The 18,937-nt window shown below is 34.7% G+C and overlaps 4 protein-coding genes and 1 long non-coding RNA gene across 9 annotated transcripts in view; 3 read left to right on the top strand and 2 right to left on the bottom strand.

Moving 5' to 3' along the window:
• Positions 1–4,728, top strand: part of LOC112457500 (short-chain dehydrogenase/reductase family 16C member 6-like) — a 15,094-nt gene extending 10,366 nt beyond the window's left edge. Inside the window, exons 2-11 of one of the 3 annotated variants that reach the window (XM_025020616.1) lie at positions 650–716; positions 1,382–1,464; positions 2,015–2,161; positions 2,488–2,642; positions 2,767–2,944; positions 3,062–3,191; positions 3,587–3,710; positions 3,930–4,055; positions 4,284–4,333; positions 4,496–4,728. In XM_025020616.1, coding sequence (XP_024876384.1) covers positions 1,447–1,464; positions 2,015–2,161; positions 2,488–2,642; positions 2,767–2,944; positions 3,062–3,191; positions 3,587–3,710; positions 3,930–4,055; positions 4,284–4,333; positions 4,496–4,512 — 945 coding nt within the window. In that variant the 5' untranslated portion in view covers positions 650–716; positions 1,382–1,446 and the 3' untranslated portion in view covers positions 4,513–4,728. Of the gene's footprint in view, positions 1–649; positions 717–1,381; positions 1,465–2,014; positions 2,162–2,487; positions 2,643–2,766; positions 2,945–3,061; positions 3,192–3,586; positions 3,711–3,929; positions 4,056–4,283; positions 4,391–4,495 lie in introns of those variants that run through there. The other 2 variants (XM_025020615.1, XM_025020614.1) reach the window with 2 other exon arrangements.
• Positions 4,729–4,851: 123 nt separating this feature from the next.
• Positions 4,852–7,289, bottom strand: LOC112457496 (ketohexokinase-like). The gene is made up of 4 exons (XM_025020607.1): positions 6,958–7,289; positions 5,779–6,103; positions 5,472–5,710; positions 4,852–5,370 (listed from the first exon to the last, which is right to left on the bottom strand). Exons 1-4 carry the CDS (start codon positions 7,095–7,097, stop codon positions 4,941–4,943), a joined length of 1,134 nt encoding a protein of 377 aa, XP_024876375.1. The 5' UTR covers positions 7,098–7,289; the 3' UTR covers positions 4,852–4,940.
• Positions 7,290–7,981: 692 nt separating this feature from the next.
• On the top strand, positions 7,982–13,500 carry LOC112457495 (symplekin). Of its 2 annotated transcripts, none has more exons than XM_025020605.1 (16): positions 7,982–8,035; positions 8,508–8,704; positions 8,791–9,024; positions 9,108–9,394; positions 9,477–9,706; positions 9,779–9,964; positions 10,051–10,493; positions 10,590–10,862; positions 10,960–11,143; positions 11,233–11,474; positions 11,561–11,739; positions 11,823–11,983; positions 12,065–12,200; positions 12,294–12,658; positions 12,879–12,956; positions 13,078–13,500. In XM_025020605.1, exons 1-16 carry the CDS (start codon positions 7,982–7,984, stop codon positions 13,162–13,164), a joined length of 3,336 nt encoding a protein of 1,111 aa, XP_024876373.1. In that variant the 3' UTR covers positions 13,165–13,500. The 2 variants fall into 2 exon arrangements, with proteins under 2 accessions (XP_024876373.1, XP_024876374.1); XM_025020606.1 differs by having other exon boundaries at positions 9,782–9,964; positions 13,078–13,170.
• A 781-nt stretch (positions 13,501–14,281) lies between these two features.
• On the bottom strand, positions 14,282–17,296 carry LOC112457499 (17-beta-hydroxysteroid dehydrogenase 13-like). 2 transcript variants are annotated; one of them, XM_025020611.1, is made up of 7 exons: positions 16,539–16,641; positions 16,228–16,401; positions 15,680–15,856; positions 15,447–15,596; positions 15,104–15,363; positions 14,867–14,992; positions 14,282–14,790 (listed from the first exon to the last, which is right to left on the bottom strand). In XM_025020611.1, the coding sequence occupies exons 1-7, from the start codon at positions 16,539–16,541 to the stop codon at positions 14,724–14,726; spliced, it is 957 nt and encodes a 318-aa protein (XP_024876379.1). In that variant the 5' UTR covers positions 16,542–16,641; the 3' UTR covers positions 14,282–14,723. The 2 variants fall into 2 exon arrangements, with proteins under 2 accessions (XP_024876379.1, XP_024876380.1); XM_025020612.1 differs by lacking the exon at positions 16,539–16,641 and adding an exon at positions 16,648–17,296 and having other exon boundaries at positions 14,286–14,790.
• Positions 16,534–18,931, top strand: LOC112457502. Its single transcript, XR_003041108.1, has 3 exons — positions 16,534–16,618; positions 17,523–17,666; positions 18,822–18,931. It is a non-coding gene; the product is annotated as an uncharacterized LOC112457502 (long non-coding RNA).
• The last annotated feature ends 6 nt before the right edge of the window (positions 18,932–18,937 follow it).

Raw genomic sequence — 18,937 nt, 5'->3', positions numbered from 1 at the left:
GTAATTACTTGTAAAGTACCATTTTTCCTTGAAAACATTTTTGAATAAAAATATGTCAAAATAAATTCTCTCTCTCTCTCTCTCTCTCTCTCTCTCTCTCCCCTTTTCTCCTCTCTGGTTTCTATAAAATTCTATTATATATTACTAGTTGTTTATAGTTATAAGCTTTATATTATATTACAAAAAATCAACACATTACTTATAAAACGCTCGATACTAAAAAAAATGCGTGATATAGCATAAAAAATACCTTTTTAAAGAAAGGTAAAAAAAGATCGCCAATTAAGTGTTCGCGCTCGTTGGAATAGCTATTGTACGAAACTATGGCCGGTATTAATAATCAGAATCGGATTTATATTAAAGACCGTCTTAAGTACAATTTGCAATCTTAAGATATCATTCACAGAGCAGTGTATCAGCATCTTAAGACAATACTTAGAGACGGTCTTGAAATAATATCCGACTATGAATACCGGTGTATGATTAATAAGCAGTTTACACGTCACTATCCGGATTTAACTAGTTATAAATACTGACGTAAGATGTCGTATAAACGTTATTGATTCCGTTTTACCATAATTAAGTAACTTTTTATAACAACTAGGCTGTTACAGTTACGTTATTGTGCATTATTTCTTTTACGACGCAGTGTTTCAGACGAAGGTAACTTCTAAAATCGCAACAGCAAGATTTACTTGTACCACAACTTTAATAGCGTAAGTTGTTGTAATTGTAATACAATAATCATAGCAAAGTAATAACTTTAGAAATTAAAAAACTTCGCTTCAACGTTTGCACTTGTATCTAAGAGTAAATTTCCAGTAAACAATCTGTTCGCAATATGACATAGATTGGCAGCAGATTTCGCTCAGACATCGCAACAGATCCGATATCATCTGTGTCCGCATTAAACTCGTGCTTTGCCGACAGAACCTGCCGATATAATCTGACGGCAGATTGTCGGCAGAAACCGAGCACAATCTGTTCACTATTTAAACAATATTTAAATGGAATACATCATTTAAATGGTAGATTTTGTTCACTTTCTGTGATCAATCTGCCATTATATTCTGTTAGAAAAATCTGTTACATTTCTGCTGGCATTCTGTCGGCAACATTTGCGGCAGATATTTTCAAAATCTGTTCTGGATAGATTCTGTTTAACATCAAAATTAAATAAAAATATTACTTTTATAACATAAAAATAACATTGATTCATACAATATTATGACAGTCGCGAATGATCTTTTTTACCTCTACTTTATTCTTCATTCAACAAAAAGCTCCCTTGATAACAGTGTAAACTAAAATAATAAATTATTTTATTCATTCTATTTTCGACAAAATGCATAAAAAAGGTAATGTTTGTTTTCTGATGCAGATAGTTACCATTGACTCTTCGTCAGAGAAACAGCTAGAGATTGAAAAAATATTTAACATCGCATTATGAACAGTAACGACGAGGTATACAAAACAAATTCTATTCCTTTCGTACTTGTAATAATTATTTCGTACTTACACTGTATAATAAACTCAGTTTTTTGTAAGAAATAAAAATAATAAATTAACTATATCCCTTTTCAAGAGAGAAACAAGAGCTTGCTATTTCCTCATAAAAAGGAATTATAAAAAAAACTTTCCTCACAATAATGTTACATAATTGTTCGCAAAATTTACACCTTTCGTGGAAATAATTTTACATAAAAACATGTCAAGTTCTCTATCTATCCAAATATCCTCTATCTAATTTTATAAAACTTCTGTAGAAAAAGTTCAATGTGTAAAAATTAAAAATAAACACTAAATTTTACTCATAATCTCTCTTGTTTTAACTGTTTTACATAATATACAAATAATATTCTAACGCATTAACAATAATTAAAGTACAGAATTACATAATTACAAGCATATAATTGAAAATATATCATTTGATGAAAAAAGGATTAATGTAATTAATATATATTTGTATATCAACCGATACTAAATGTTCTTATTAAAAAATTGTCTTTTTCAGACAATCGTGATAAAAACATACAATGTGTTGCTTCTTCTAGCAGAGTTATTATTTCTTATTTTGAAAGTTGTATATTATATTTGTGAAGATATGTACAGATTGATCGTACCAACGAAGAAAAAGAGCGTAGCTGGTGAAATTGTTTTGGTACGTATAAAATTCTTAATATGGTTACTGTTATACAATGTATGTATAAAAAATCATACAAAGAGATAAATTATTTTTATTATGTGAGAAAATTATCGAAAGTTATACTGTTATATTATAAAATTACACGTAATATACACATACACACATAATTTTGATGAACCAATCGGAGCAATTGACATTTATATTTCACAACAAATTGTGCGCGATCGAACTGTGCACAATTAAACTGTGCGCAACCGTAATTATTTGTTTAAAAGTATGTAAATCGTAATTTCTAATAATTATAATTTAAACTATATTTTATGTACTATATATTATCACAGATAACAGGTGCAGGTCATGGTATCGGAAAGGAATTAGCGATTGGCTATGCATCGTTAGGAGCAACAGTGGTATGTTGGGATATCAATGAAGAAACAAACAACGAGACAATGAACGACATTAAAAGAATGGGGAGGGACTCTGTATATGCGTATCGGTAAATTGCAGCTATTTTTTTTTACAAAATTCGATGGAGTGAAAAAGCTACTCCACTAGAATTTACACGTGTGCGAATATCTGTAAAACGCCTATTAAATAATAACTTCTGTTGAGTTTTATAGGTGTAATGTAGCAGATAGGGAAGAAGTCTTCCGGGTAGCCGAGAAAGTAAAGAAAGAAGTAGGTGACGTTACAATCTTGGTCAACAATGCAGGCATAGTGTTTATTAAATCATTCATGAATCAGAGTCTCGATGAAATTGCTCAAGTTATAGACGTGAATGTGACAGCGCATTATTGGGCAAGTAATGTACTTGATTGTAAGATGTTAAAGTTGCAAGATGTACTACATGACTTAGACGAGCATAGAGAATTAGGCTTTCGCAAATCGTTGCTCACAAATAAACATTATTTTCAGACATTGAAAGCATTCCTACCAAATATGATCGAAAAGAATCACGGTCATGTTGTTGCACTGTCATCAATAGCAGGACTTTTCGGCGGTTCTTATGGCACGGTTTACTGCCCTTCAAAATTCGCAGTTAAAGGTAACTCATCCCTTATTTAATGATTATAATATTACATATTGTACATGATAATATTATACAAACAAATATATACACATATACATATATGTATATAACATAGGTTGCGATTAATCGTAATAATCGCAAACTACATTTATATACATAATTCAGTTTTAATTTAAAAAATTATTATAAATATGTAAATACTCACAAGATAATTATTTATATATATATATATATATATATATATATATATATAATGTTATTTCATTATATTACAGTTTTTCACTGAATGACTATAACTAAATATATGTATATTACATATGAAACACATTATTTTAGTGCACGCCAATAGTGTAAAAAATGTTAATGTATTTATACTTTTCTAATGTTTTAATATACGTTTCGGCATGCAGCAATTATGGAATCTATGTCTGAGGAACTACGTGAACTGAGTAACGGAAAATGCTCTATTAATTTTACTACTGTTTATTTGACCTTCGTGCGTACCGGATTGGTTAAAAAAAATATTAAAATTAGGTAACTATACAATAATACATCACGGCAACAAATGTTTTATAATATCACGCAAACTATTTCTTTTATAAGTTGCCAAATTCGACAAAAAGTTTTTACTTCAATCATACCGCATTTTTTAATAGATTTTTTTTTATACCGACAACAATAATGTTATTTGATAAACAAAATATTTATAGCGGTTGTTAGTGGTAAATGATTCAATTTTATTTATCCATATAGATTTCCACGATTAATGAGAGAACTTCAACCGCAGGAAGCGGCTTCGTCAATAATTGATGCGCAAAGACGAAATTATAGAAATAAAAGCATACCGTCATTTTGGTTGCCCATGTCTAAAATAGGAAGGTATGTAAACAACGCAAAAAAATTTAATTATAATATATACAATGTATTTTTAAATATGTGACTATAAACCGCAGGACACAAGTCATTGTAAATATATTGATAATATTGAATACTTTTGTACTAAGATTATTATTTTTATATCTATGATAAAAATATAATTTTTTTTCAAACATTTTCCCGACATTTGTTATTTATACGTTTATGATAAAATTATCATTATTATTTCAGACATTTACCGGACAAAGCATTAGAGTGCATAAGAGACTTCGCCGATTTTGGTGCGTACGAAGAAGATTAAGAAATATATAAGATATTTACTTATGAAAATATTTTATCCAAAAAAATAAGTCAGAATGTGATAATGCATTTTGCAATTACCATTATTTTACATTCGTATGGAATTAAAATATAGACAGAATTTTATAAAATTTTGATTTCAGGATTGCCCGGAAATTAATAAATTAGTATAACAGAGTTTATAATATCTCTGATGTTGAAATAGTATTATCTGATTAATACGTATAAGAATTGTAGTTGAATTTCATCAAACTTTCAAAGATTTGTAGAAAAAGGACACTTATGATAAAACTATGTAATCCTGTTGAAAGTTTTTTATATAAAATATATTAAAACATTTTTTATAGCATGTAGATATATAAAATATTGTAAAATGTATAAGTAAAATATAATGTATAATTATCATTTAAAGCAATGAAAAAATAATTATTGTTATCATTTATAATCATAATATAATATATAGATAAAATATACATATCACAAACATTTGGTTTGCAAATGTATAAATTATATTATTATTATTGTTCTTATTTAAAGCACCGCGATAACAAATTTATATGAACGTATTCTAATGTTCTAAAAGTCCTGTTATAAAATGTCACTGGAAATTACATCAAGATTATCGTATCCCCTTAATCCTACTTTTGCACCAGCAATACGGCAACCAATTTTGATAGCCTTTTGAAGAACTGTTTCAGTAATAAATTTCAGTCTATCATATCCCAAACTTTCCGGATCTAAATTTTCCTCAATATCTCGTTTAACTGCAGTGCCATTATCGGAGACATTATCCTCTGTTTGATTGGTATCACTCGTGGAAGCTGCCTCTTCTTTATATTTGCGCATAAACTCAATTTTGCTTTTGTTCAAATAATATATAACAGCTGCATTGAATGTATCACCCGCACCTAAAGTGTCGATTACTTTTTCTGGTGGGAAAGCTGGCGATTGTACTATTGTGCCACACGGTGCACGAGCGATCGCACCTTCTTCTGCCCAAGCACAAATAATGGCATTTCTAAAAGGACAATATGAGTTACCTCTCATATAACAAAATGTCATGTTGACACATTTTTTTTGTATAAATATCGAAGCCTAATTAGCCTAATTATTCCTTACTTGATGTCTTGATCGATGTTGTGTATTACTTCGCTCATATTATTAAAACCCAGATTCTTAACGAAATCTTTTGATACAAATGCCACGTCAACGTACGGCAATAGATCCATTAATTCTAAACTGGGATTTTCGAATTCTGCGCTAATCGTAATTGGCATGCGATCAGACGTACTATTTAATGATTTATTATAGCTCTGTATATATTGAATAACAAGTAGCACTACATCTGTATTCCTTCCCTAAAACCAGGAAATATTTCAATTATCTTGTCACAGTTGTGAATTATTTCCTGCATCACGAGACATACCTCAAAATGAATCCAACTATATTCCTCTAAATTAAGTTGTTCGAAAATTTCTAGTGTCAAATCGGGTAAGCCTTGATTGTGATATACAATTGTGCGTGATCCATTGCTTGAATTCAATATGATAGTCGCGACAGGACATCCACTGCCTTTTATCATAGGGCAATGGGAATAGTCAATTTTATATTTTCGCAGATCATTTTGCATAAAACTAACATTTGCATCTGCGCTCAAGCAAGCCAGTAACTCACACGGCTGTCCTATTAATGATAGCACGGTGCAAGTATTGGACGCATTGCCCCCCCTTTGCCATCTGTAATCGGTGGATCTAGAAAGTTATGTTTACAACAAGAGATTATATCCAGATTAGAGAATGTCTAAATTAAAATTATAAACTCGCAAATATTTTCACAAACGTAAATTACTTTAAATAATTTCAGGAGAAAAAGAGTAAATTTATTTTCGAAAAATCTCGTGAGATTTTGATAAAAAATTAATATCATTGATTTCAATTAAGTAAAATGAAAGATAACGCTGAAAAATATTTAATATTCTCGGAGGAATAAAAGGACCTCGAATTATACATCCTCTCATAATATTTTCTAATCTTGTTATTATTTTTTATGTAAATATCCACCAAATCATAAAACAGGCATGTAATATGTACAGAGATATATAATACGGTCAAAGTTCAAGAAGGCTGTTGATTAGCGTCTTTCTGATAACAAGATTATTGACAATTAAATTTCATCTCTTATATATAATTAGCTAAACTTTATTCATATTCTTATGCTCTCATCTTTCGTAAAAAGTAAAATTTAAGCACTTTCTTGTTATATAGGCTGAAAGATTTTCAATTCGCAGTTCGTGAAAAAATTAAATAGTTACTATTATAACAGTAACTAAAAATAAAATTGCAAACGAGACATAAATTTTCAATATTTCTAACAAAATATGAATGCTCGGTTATGCGTACCTAGATTATATATTCATTGTATACATGTAGATGTAGATTATTATATTTTACGCGTAAACGTCCAACCCTGGACGTTTAAATATCGCCGTATATCGATAACTAAGGTTGAAAAGGACGCGACCAATAGCGTCATCGCGTGCTCACGGGGCAAATTTATTTGAATTGACCGCGAGCAAATCGACGACGTGACGTCAGACGTCACTGACCTTTGAGTGGAATCCTCCGAAGGATATTGCACGCACGTTTGAATGATGTCGAGACAGATGCGTCCCACGCATAGAATCTTGAGCGTGCGGGCCTCCGTCGCCGATGTCCCGCTGATGACCTTATCGAAATTCGACGTCATCGTCCGCGGTCCAGATGTCTCCCTTAAATTCACGCTGGGACTCCTACGCGTGGAGATCTCTCGTCTTCCTTTTCTTTTTTTACCGAACAGCCGTCCTTATCGCGAGAAGTTATTTTTAAACGTAAATATTACATCTAACAATAAGATCAACGGACTGCGATGTCTGCGACGGATCACTGCAACTTGCAACACTTGCAAAGAATGCAAAGCGAATGAATGAATCTGCGCTTGTGGCGCCCTCTGAAATTAGCCATAGGCAATTCTTTTTTATCTAGGAGCCAGGAGCTATCCATACAGAAATCGAACATACATACTCCGAATGTACATACTCCGATGCTTCCGATACGCTGGCAACTTTTCACGCGTTTAAGCATTTTATCGTTCAGCATGCACGAACGGCATCGAAAATATATATTATATTCTTAATACATACATATACACACGTGTAAAATCGTAAGGTGGCAAAGGCAACGTTCAAATTCGTGCGCCACGAATCGCGGGGGGAAGGGGGAACCATCGTTGCCGTCGTGACACGTGACATGGACACGTGACACGTGACGTGCTCACGTGATAGTCAAAATGCCAAGATGGCGACGAGACCGATCTCGTAGCGCATCGCAGAACACTTGTCGTTGATACCTTTAAATCACGATATTCGTACCGGGCTACCGCGGGATATTATACATCCGAGCGAGGCGGGATTCGGCTTATTTGTCGCAGCTTAAAAATATCGCGTCGTCACGGGGTTAGGCGGGGGGGCGAGGCCCTATGCGACACACGTGGAATACATTCGCGCTGAACGTATAATTCCGCGTTAGATTTCGCACGCTCGCGGGAGAATCGCCGTGCGATCGCCGCTTTAAGTTTTATTTAATACAGACACGATGGATCCACGCTTGCATAGAAGATCCGAGGCGGAAAAGACGCCGCGCGATTTGGTCAGTGGCGTTAACCTCGAAATTGCCGCGCGCCCACTTAGCGATCTTGCCGCGTTGCACGGAGACGCTTTTATGTCGAGGGAAAAGAACAATTTACTTTCGCGGTCCATACCTTTTTGTCAAAAAGCTGTCGCCGCTTTCGGCGGCAAATTTTGTAGAAGCGTGGTTTGCATACGAATTGTTTTCCCCGTCGCTCGCGGATATCGATAGCAATTTGTTATTAATTTGTAAATGTATAATGCTTCGCAAGAAGGAATTATTTTGATAATTTAATCATAATTGTAGTGAAACGAGATATTTATTATACGAGAATTGTCATGAGCCAAAAATATTGTTTGTAAAATTAACGGTGTTTTAATCAGTCATAAAAATTTCATGTCGTTATATTCGAGTATTATCATAATAATTGTGGAAAGTTCTATATTATGGGATAATATAATTTTTTTTTAATATTTTCTATTTTCTCTTACAGATCGTTGAGTGGTTAAACGAGGCTTCTATGGGCCTCACTGAGGAAATTAAGGTCACAAACATATGCAAAGTACAGGAACTTTTGTTGAACAAGGAGCCACATTTGTTAGAACATTATTTAGACGACATTCTACAATTCTCGGTAGATAGAAGCGCTGAGGTCAGAAAGACCGTTACAGGATTTATCGAAGAAGCTGGGTTATTGTCAACGATTATCTCTTTTTACCATGCAGTCTTGTTTGTAGAAATAAATATTTAATATTTCTCATAACTGATTCTTTCAGAATAAAGTATCCAGAAGTAATCCCTCGTACAGTTCAAATACTTCTTAGATTAGCGTCCGACGAATCGTCGGCTGTAGCTAAACGAACGCTTAGAGCCAGTGGCAGAATTCTCAGGGCTGCTCTCAAGTGGATCGCTAGTGCTGCTATCGTTACCACAGACATGGAATTGGCATGGACACAGCTGTGCGCCCTTAAAGTTCAAATTATAAATATGATTGACAGCGATAACGATGGGTGAGCAGGATGATCGAGAGTAATCATAGATAATCTTTTCATCGGTCACGGATCTAACACTGTCAAAATATTCTATATTTCAGAATAAGGACGCAAGCCGTAAAGTTTCTTGAAGGCGTAATTTTAATACAGACATATCCAGATCCGGACAGCCCAAAGAAACCCGATGACTTCTCTCTCGAAGATATTCCGCTAACATTGAAAATAGCTCGTAGACGGAAATTAGAGGAAGAGGCAAATCACGTTATGGATTTGCTGATTAAGTTTCATGGGTCACCGCATGTCAGCAGCGTTAATTTAATGACGTGTATGGGATCTTTGGCGTTAATCGCTAAAATGAGACCACAATTTATGCCAAATGTAATTCAAGGTATATGTTTACTTACTATACATTGTACAGTAATTTTTTACCATTTTGCAAGATTTGATAATTCGTGTCGTATATTGCACAGCCTTACAAAGGTTACAACATGATCTACCACCAACGCTGTCCGATTCTCAAGTAACCAGTGTACAAAAACAATTGAAACTCACACTTCTCGGATTGATGAAACACCCTGCTAGTATAGAGTATGCTTCAACCATAGCTAAGCAGTTGGCTCAGCTTGGAGCGAAAGAGCAGGAAATTATTAAAGCTTATCCAAAACCGGAAGACGTCCGTCGGATGAAAAAGCGTCAACAGGTATATTTGTAAATTTCTAAAAATTTATTTTTTGCTGTACATGTCCTTAAAGATTCGTTTGTGTGTGCAAAGGAGATGGCCGCTGCTAGTGCTGCGAAACGAGTAAAAATTGAAGTGGCTTTAGTACCCGATGAAGCTGAAGCGGCACCAAGCCCTGTTCCCGCGCCTAAATTGCCAGAATTGATTGAACTTTCCGAAAGTTTTATTGCTGAAAGACTCAGTGTAGAAATTGCAACAGATTTAGTGATGGATAGTATGGTACAATCACAAATTGTATATTAATTTATATCATAAAGCAAACTTTGAATTATTAATGTGCATTATTGAACAATTGCATTTGACAGGCATGGGTTCCGGACACTATGACGACAATTTTTCAAAGGGAATATCAACCCACGGCAACTACTGATATTAATATACAACGTCAAACGATTGCTAAACTTCTAGCAGCACAAATCAAACAAACGAAAGCAAAAAAGAGCAAAAAAGACAAGGAAGAGGATGCCGTGATGGAAGATCTAATTAAGAATCCCACCATTAGCGTAGCCGAGGCAAAGCGGGAGCGTAAACGTGAAAAGGATCGGGAGAAAGAGAAAGAGGCGAAAGCGTCATTAGAAGCTCATGAAAAATCTCTTGCAAAAGCCAGAACTCGTTTGAAGGCGTTAAAATTGGTTGAAGTGACAAAACCACTTCCGAAGGAAACTAAAGAACGAATGTTACTGATGGCAGTCAATAGGATATTGCTTTCAGAAAAGACTGCAGTGCTTGGTGGTGTAGCTGCTGTAAGGTATACGAAGCATAAATTATACGTGTTAAAGTATTATACGTGTTTTAATACATTATATTTATCTTTAATAATCTATCTCTTTATTCTGTATTACAGATCCAAAATTCTGACTACGCTAGCAGCTACTTTCAATCCTTATATTAAAGAAGCTGTACTGCGTTATATTACCGATGACATGCGAAATCGATTAGATTTAGCGTTAGGTTGGCTATATGAAGAGTATGCGTTGCTACAGGGATTTCAAAGGCGAACTACGTTATGTACAAAACCACAAGAAGCTCCACATCAGGCATATAATTTCTTATTGTGCACTTTAGTGTCAGCTATTGATTTGATTCAGGGTAAAGATCGTGATACTTTACTATCCAGGTAATATTAAATTTAAAGACAATAATGGATTTTAAAAACATATACATCTATGTCAATTTGACTTTGAAAAAAATATATATATTTTTTCATATAAAAGACTTTATCTGGAAGCACCATTAATAACAGAAGATGCTGTAGAGGCTTTAAAAATGGTGTCATCTGATGAAACTAGAGGTCTTGCACCATTGCAGCTTCTGAAAGAAATGGTAGTGCGTAGACCGACGAAACAACTGGTATTTTTAAATGTTTTATTATGCCACACTGGACATGAAAACAATACGGTAAGATTCAAAATCATGTGATATATGATGCATTTGAAATACATATTGATACTATATAAGGTAAAATTTTAATACATTTTAATAAATAGATACGGGAAGCTGCAATACAATTAGTCTGTCAGTTATATGGCCGAGCAGAATTAAGTAAACTGATCGAGGAATATGCAGTTCTGTATTTAGGCTTTTTACGTCTTCACAACCCACCGGAGATTGTTTTCGGGCAAGATAGAGGCAGACCGCAAATCGAGAGTCAGTGGACCGACTCAACTACACGTGCCTGCCTAGGATTATATCTTTCTCTTCTCACTGAACATCAAGATCTCATTCACGAGTGAGTGATAAAACCTTTGTCAATTATTAGATGTTATTTGTGCGAAAGTGCTGTGTGCATTCTCATAATTGCTTGATAATTATCAGATTAGCTAGAGTATATACGTCAATGGGAGCAGATGTGAAACGTATTGTACTAAGACTAGTGGAAGGACCAGTGAGATCTCTGGGTATGGGTAGCCCGCAACTGCTCGCGCTTGTTGAAAATTGTCCAAAAGGATCTGAAACTTTAGTCACGAGAATCATACACATCCTTACAGAGAAGTGTATGTTATTATTGCTTGAAAATATGTATTTTTATCGATCTGTGTTTTTCTCTTGTTTTATATTATTTTATTTATGTATGCAGCTGCCCCAAGTGCAGAGTTGGTGGCCAGGGTACGCGAATTGTATCAGACTAGAGTTTCCGACGTCAGGTTTTTAATACCAGTTCTGAACGGACTGACAAAGAAAGAAGTAATTGCCGCATTGCCAAAATTAATCAAATTAAATCCTATCGTCGTGAAAGAGGTAAATTAATAATGCGTTTAAAATATTATTTTATTTGCTATCTCAAGCGCGATTAAAGTATAAGAAATCTGTTCTTTTCAGGTGTTTAACAGGTTGCTCGGAACACATAATAACGACAGCGGGGTACCTCATACATCGCCTATTACACCTGCGGAATTATTGATAGCTCTACATAATATAGATCCAAGCAAGGCTGAATTAAAGACCGTCATTAAAGGTAGATTGTTCTGTGTGAAACATTGAAATGTATTATACTTGAGGGAAATCTTGCCAACATACATTTAACGGATATTTTTTCTTTCGTTTGCAGCCACATCTCTTTGTTTTGCTGAGAAACAAGCGTATACGCAGGAAACGGTCGCTGTTGTGATGCAACATCTTATGGAGATGACACCTTTACCGACATTATTGATGCGCACAGTCATACAAAGTCTGGCCCTTTATCCCAGGCTAAGCGGATTTGTCATGAACATACTTCAACGTCTAATTTTGAAGCAAGTGTGGAAGCAGCCGAAAGTGTGGGAAGGTTTCGTCAAGTGCTGCGAACGTACGCAGCCGCAAAGTTTCGCTGTTATTTTGCAATTACCACCGGCACAGTTAGCAGAGGCACTCCGAATGGCAAGCAATTTACGTGCTCCCTTACTAGCTCATGTTGAAGCTTTTGCCGAGAATCAGGTAATTTTGTAACATTTTAAAGCATATTTTTACTACACATTTTGTATCGAATATGACAAAAGTTCTCATTATATTATTGATATAAAATAAGCGCGGTTTCTATTATTAAATAACTGAATATTAAAATAAAATTGTTAAGTAGAGCACGATGCAAGATATAGTAAAATTTTGGGTGATATTAATACTTTAAAGATTTAATATTGTATTTTTTTTGTTTCAGAAAGCACACATTCCGCAATCAATAATGGATGTCATACAGGGTAAAGTGCCCTGTGACATGCACGATGAGTTTGATATTGTGAGTAAAGATGCCTGTATATAAAGGAACGATTTTTTGAGCCATATCTTTATAATATAATTCTTTAAAATAAATACGCGGTATTTTCTCGAAAAATATCTCTTCCGTCAATTTCTTTCAGGCACCACCTGGTGATTATTCGAATGATCAAAAACCAGATACAATGGAAATTGATCTTTCGGAACCAGCCCCTCCCGGTTTAGATTAGTATAAAAAGTCATTCCAGTGTTAAGATCAGAACCATCGTTTACCGGATATTTTAATATTAATAAATCCGCATTATAATTGTACAGTAAATTATTCCTTTTTTTTACGTTGCTATAAGCGACATTTAGTTACATGTTACGTTGACGACAGTCCATATTTATACTCCATTTAGCGCTAAGTATGGAATTTATTTGCTAATATTTGACGCTAAATGGGTGAGTCAAAAAAAATAAAATTATACACGATTTTATTTAAAAAATAACAAGATTTAGAGACAGCAATAATTGAGACAATTTTTCGATATATATTCTTTTCTATAATTAGTTTGGCACCGTATACTGACCATTATTAGTCTTATAAATCAATTTTATTTTCTAATCTTCAATATAATCTAAACATTCATTTTGATATCTAACATAATAGAATATATAGATGCTATCTGACTTCTCATATTTAATTAGTATATCTATAATAGTACCGAGATACTATCAATAATCTAATACTTAAAAAAAAATTGAAAAAAAAAATGAAAAAATTGTAACTTTTTTTATGAATAATCTTAATTTCAATTAGATTCTAATTTTTATTTACATATGTTGTACATATGAGGAGATCAGTTGTAATATACTAATTATGTAAGTCAGGTAAAGTACAATTTAACTTATCTGTCAAATCTATATTTTATATAAAATGCATAAAGTTTTAAATACAAGAAAAAATGAGATTGGATATATAATCTCAATTATATGAATTAGTAGAAAACAATTTTTTTCTTTTAAAAGTGTACTCGCGAACGATCATTTTGGTGTGCATTTCTTTCTTGCTTGCTGGCTCACGTGTTGTCATAAATTAAAGCTTTGTTTTATAATAAGTATCTGTTTGAAAATCACTTGCGTTGTGGTTATTACAAAAATATGATTTAATCATTAATTGGAATAGAGGAACAGTACATTATTTTAATAACATTACATTTGATTTCGTTATGTATAAAGTTATGACTAAATTACAAACTATTCTCAACATTACATATATGTATTACTGTTGGTGCACATAGACTAAATTACAAATCAGTCTCAACATTATATGTATGTATATATCATACATATGTTAAATGTTAAAATAATTATGCTTAAGTTTAAAAAGTATAATATATGTAAAGTAGAATTGAGTGCACTTAATATCATATTACCGTATGAAAGTAATGAACAAATCTTTTCCATGACAAAACGTATATAATCTGCAAGTGTATAAAAACTAATAAAATATTTTTTGTTACATAAATTCTGACATTTGTTGCGTTCTCTCTCTTAAGAAGTAAGTAAAATATACATTATACAAAACTATTTTATATGAACATGAAAAATATCGGTAGGAAATATGTCCTGCTGAGAAATTATGCAGCAAGAATTTCAAGATTGATGACCCATTAAAGAGTGAAACTATCGTATTATTTTACTTCGAGAATACTCAAATGCAATCTTGATTTCCGTATAGCAGATAATAAAACATATGTATATATCTATACCTATAATTATAAAATATATAGATTTATACGTAACATTATGCAAAGTCAACTCCGGTGTCCAACAAATCACGTAACATAAAGGATGCTTTTTTGGGGAGAATCCTGAAAATGTAAGAAACTTGTTAGATCACTCCTCTATTACCTAACGTACGAATAAAGATATAAATGGCGAAAATACCTAAGTACATGCGCGAGATAAAGCAAATATCCCGGCACACTGAACTCCGCATAGTTTCGGCGAACGCCGTCTAAAATTTGTCTAGCAGCTTCTGCGGCAGGCATCGTACCAAAGTAACTCGGTATTCTGCAAATTTTTCAGAAATTAGAATTAGATCACTGTCGCCAATGGTAATTGCATAATAATAAAAACATGAAAAAAAAAATAAATGTACAATTTACAAAAACTGGTGGTCACCTAAAACGTATATCTTTCGCAACTTCTGTCCCAACGATAAATGGATAAACGTGAACTAGTGAAACGATAATGTTGCTATTTGAATGTCTTAATTCCATATGCAAGGATTCTGCTAATCCCTGCACCGCGAATTGCGCGGTGGATAAGGGAACTCGGGTTCCTCGATCACTCGACCCATTGGAGAGACCGGCGACGGACGACAGAATCGTGATGTGGCCTTTACCGGCATGTCGCATACACGGCAAAACTGAATCCAACAACTATGAAAGAAAAGATTACCGACGATTACAGACACTGATTACCGATATTTTTATCTCAAGATATATATCGGAAACACGCTCACCCAAAAGTGACTGATGACTGACACGTCCATGGTGTCTCTTACTTCCGATGATTCTTGTACTAATGCACGTGGACTAGGCAAACCGCAACAATGGAAGAGCATCGTAATGTTTCCCAATTCATTTTTAACAAGATTTACAGTCCGAGCGACCTAATATCGACAACACACGTAGGACATGAAATAATTTACAATTAAGTGGCTTGAGAACAAGGATACAGATATTTTGTACATACCGTATCTTTACTCCTCACATCGCACTGATAGCTTCTACATACTCCATGCAACTGTTGGGCGCGTTGCACAGTGGCAGCGCAAGTTTCCGCGTTAATATCCACGCAAGCAACCGCGACGCCAAGTTGGCACAGCTGTAGAGCGAGTTCCTTACCTATCCCACGTCCGGCGCCTACGACCTAAAAATCATGACGTGCATTTGTAACGTGCAAAAGTTTACACTGGCAAGAATTTAAGTAGGCAAGACAGCGTTAGTCACTATGTAAAGAAATGTGATAGGACCAAGGATTGCTTTATAAAGTTAGATAGAAATAAGGGAGAAATATTAATAGGATAGAATATAGAATGATGAACTGGATAGTGTAAAAGAGAGTGTGTTGAGAGAAAGAAATTATTAGAATAAGAAAGAATAGATAATAGGTAGTATTAAGTACGATGGTTGCATGGATGGTATGAGCATGTTAAGTAAATATTGTAAACCATATCCACTTCTTGCCATGTAAGCTGAAGTTAATAAATTGTATACAAGTATAAGGCAGGACAGCGTTACCATGGCCACTTCGTAGTTTAAACTCTTCAAGGGTGGTGGCCTGAACATCCTATAGACAGCTATCAGGATCGTGCAACATATTCCAACAAAGAGTGTCACGAGGTCCAGGGCCAGGATGCACAGCGAGTATATTCGTAACAGCATCTTTGGCGGCCGGATACTTCCTAGCTTGCCCTGCAAAAACAGTTATTGCATAACAGAGCCGAGAACGTCTTGTTGCACAAGAATCACTTGAGGAAGATGATAATAGAGATCTCCTGGTGGAAATTCATCTATGATTTCGTGCCGACAGTGCAGATTGCTTTACGTACCATCCTCTCGGAATTATTTACCGCTAGAAATCGCGAGCGCGACGCGAATTTGAACGAGCTGAAAGAACTTGCGACGGCGTGTAAGTATACTGAAGTGTCTGAAGTATACCTTGTATCACGTTCACGTTCGTGAACTTTGTCCGGCCGGCTGGGACGCGGTCGAACGGTCGAACTCGCATTAACGTTATCTGAAATCTCAATAAGTCGAGCACGGAACGCGCTACGATTTTGCTCAATTGGGCTGGCTAAAATCAACAATCACAACTGTGATCGAGCCCGACCCCATAGCCGATTAGACCACGTCTAATCAGTGTCTAACGCCTTCCGAGCTTCTCGCCCGGTTGGTACGGCCCTCTGAGGAAGCTTCGGCAAAGTGCGGCGTCTAATTGTCCTACAATTATCATGTGAATTCATCACCGCGACTTCGCGCGGAAGACTCTTCCCCTGCGATACCGATCTGTTTTTTTTTTTTGCGACTTTTCGGCGCGACAATGATAAGAACGAGAAGCGTCGCTGATATAGTCACCGAGATAAGATGTTCGAAGAACATTGCTTCCCTCGATTTATCTATTTTCGAGTACGCTCTCTGAGAATTCATCGATGAAATCCGCGAGTCTTGTAGGTGCAGCCCTCTGAAGTAACGTTTACGAGCCGCACGACGCGATCTTGCATGCCAACCGATGTTGAAACTGATGGAGTAAACTGGACTGAAATATATCATCTCGCAATCTCGCTATTATACGTTCTTTCCATCACGCCAGCATATTTTCTTTTACCACCAATTTTCTATCATAAGAAAAAAACGGCGAAATCATGCGTGAATAATGTCCAAATAGCTCGCAAAACTTCAATCTGTAAATGTGTTAATTATAATCTTATTAGCAATTGATTATTACTCCTTATTTTTAGAAAACCCCTTCTAGATTTTTAATTCTTCTATTATCATGTGATTTTTTATACTTTGTTGCACTTAAAACGAGGTAGGCATGTGATTAGACGTGGAGAGAAAAAGAGGGGAAGATGCTGACGTCAGGGCCGGAACACAATACCACGAGGGCCACAAGGCATTGGAGGCACGAGATCGCTCCCGGCGCGGCAGTCCCGGTTTGTCGATGCGGAACGTTAGATGTAAGTTTTCTCGGTCTTTTTTTCCTTCGCTTATTTCGTTCGTGTTAATATAAAATATATCAGGCGAGCGGCAGGTAGTGTTTTCCACACAGGGAAAAATAGCGTCGCTAAGAATAACAGTTCAAACTCATTCTTACATATTTTTTTGCTCGCTAATACACCACGTGCTCGTCGACATTGTATTCGCGTGTAGTATACCTACCGCACACACACATTAGTGCAGTTTTATTCGGTAAACGAACTGTCCGCAGTGTCCACTGTATGTCAGCAAACTCGATCGGAAATCTCTGGAAAATTAGCGTCAATTGTGTCTATATGACGCTTCTTGCCACGTGCGCCTCACGTCACGTGGCCTTACGCATGAATCCGCCATGATCCCACGTTGAACTTTCCATTCAGGCTATTTGACATCTTCGTGTAACATCATAAAATATTTCATAAAAATCATTACCATACGATATTTTATAAGAATATTTCATGATTATGTATTAATGTTTAAATATTATGTAATGTATAGTTACCATTGTCGTGGAAACATTGTTACACCTTTTTCTCAAGTATTATTTTCTATAATAATAAATTTATAGTTTTGTGAATATATGTTGTAAGCAAAATTATTAGTTTCGACGATATGAGGCGACCCACGCAGCCTGTACCGAAAGTTCAATGTAGGACAGGTGAGGGTTAAGTATTTTGCCAACGTAATCTGACTATTGCCAGACGCAAACGCAGATTCTACTCAATTTTTGCTGCCACTCTGCGTCAAATAGTATAACAAGTATGTCAGTTTGTTTGATTTTTGCCATTATATTTGGTGAAAAACTTTGCTATATATCTGCCAGCGTGTATTACCATAACAATATCATATATGTCAGATTCTGTTTCAAATCTGTGGTTATTCTGCTGACAAAATTTGTAGCAAAGACTTCACAAGAATCTGTTCCTGACAAGCTATACCTGGCTGTCTAGACATGTTTGTTAAAATAAGAGAATCCGATATTACCTATGTATGCTGGATATTGAATTAAATACTAATTAAACGATAATGTATTTATTGTTCATATCGTTTGTTAAGTATACATTGAGTAAAATTGTTGACAAATTGTTATTTCATTTAAATTTAAGCATCTATTGATATTTATTTCTTCTTTACAGGTTTATAATGGCATCTTTAAAAAAAAAAATTAAGAAAGTGATTGAACGCATCAAACACTACGTGATTCCTCAAAGTTGTTTGCCACCCAGTTCACCAATAAAGTCTCACTTATCTT

This window comes from Temnothorax curvispinosus, unplaced genomic scaffold (genome assembly GCF_003070985.1).
Source record: "Temnothorax curvispinosus isolate PA1 unplaced genomic scaffold, ASM307098v1 QBEX01007785.1, whole genome shotgun sequence".
In the NCBI taxonomy this organism is placed as follows: Eukaryota; Metazoa; Arthropoda; class Insecta; order Hymenoptera; family Formicidae; genus Temnothorax; species Temnothorax curvispinosus.
The sequence above is the reverse complement of the archived record's forward strand: the minus strand, read 5'-3'. Positions and strand labels throughout refer to the sequence as shown.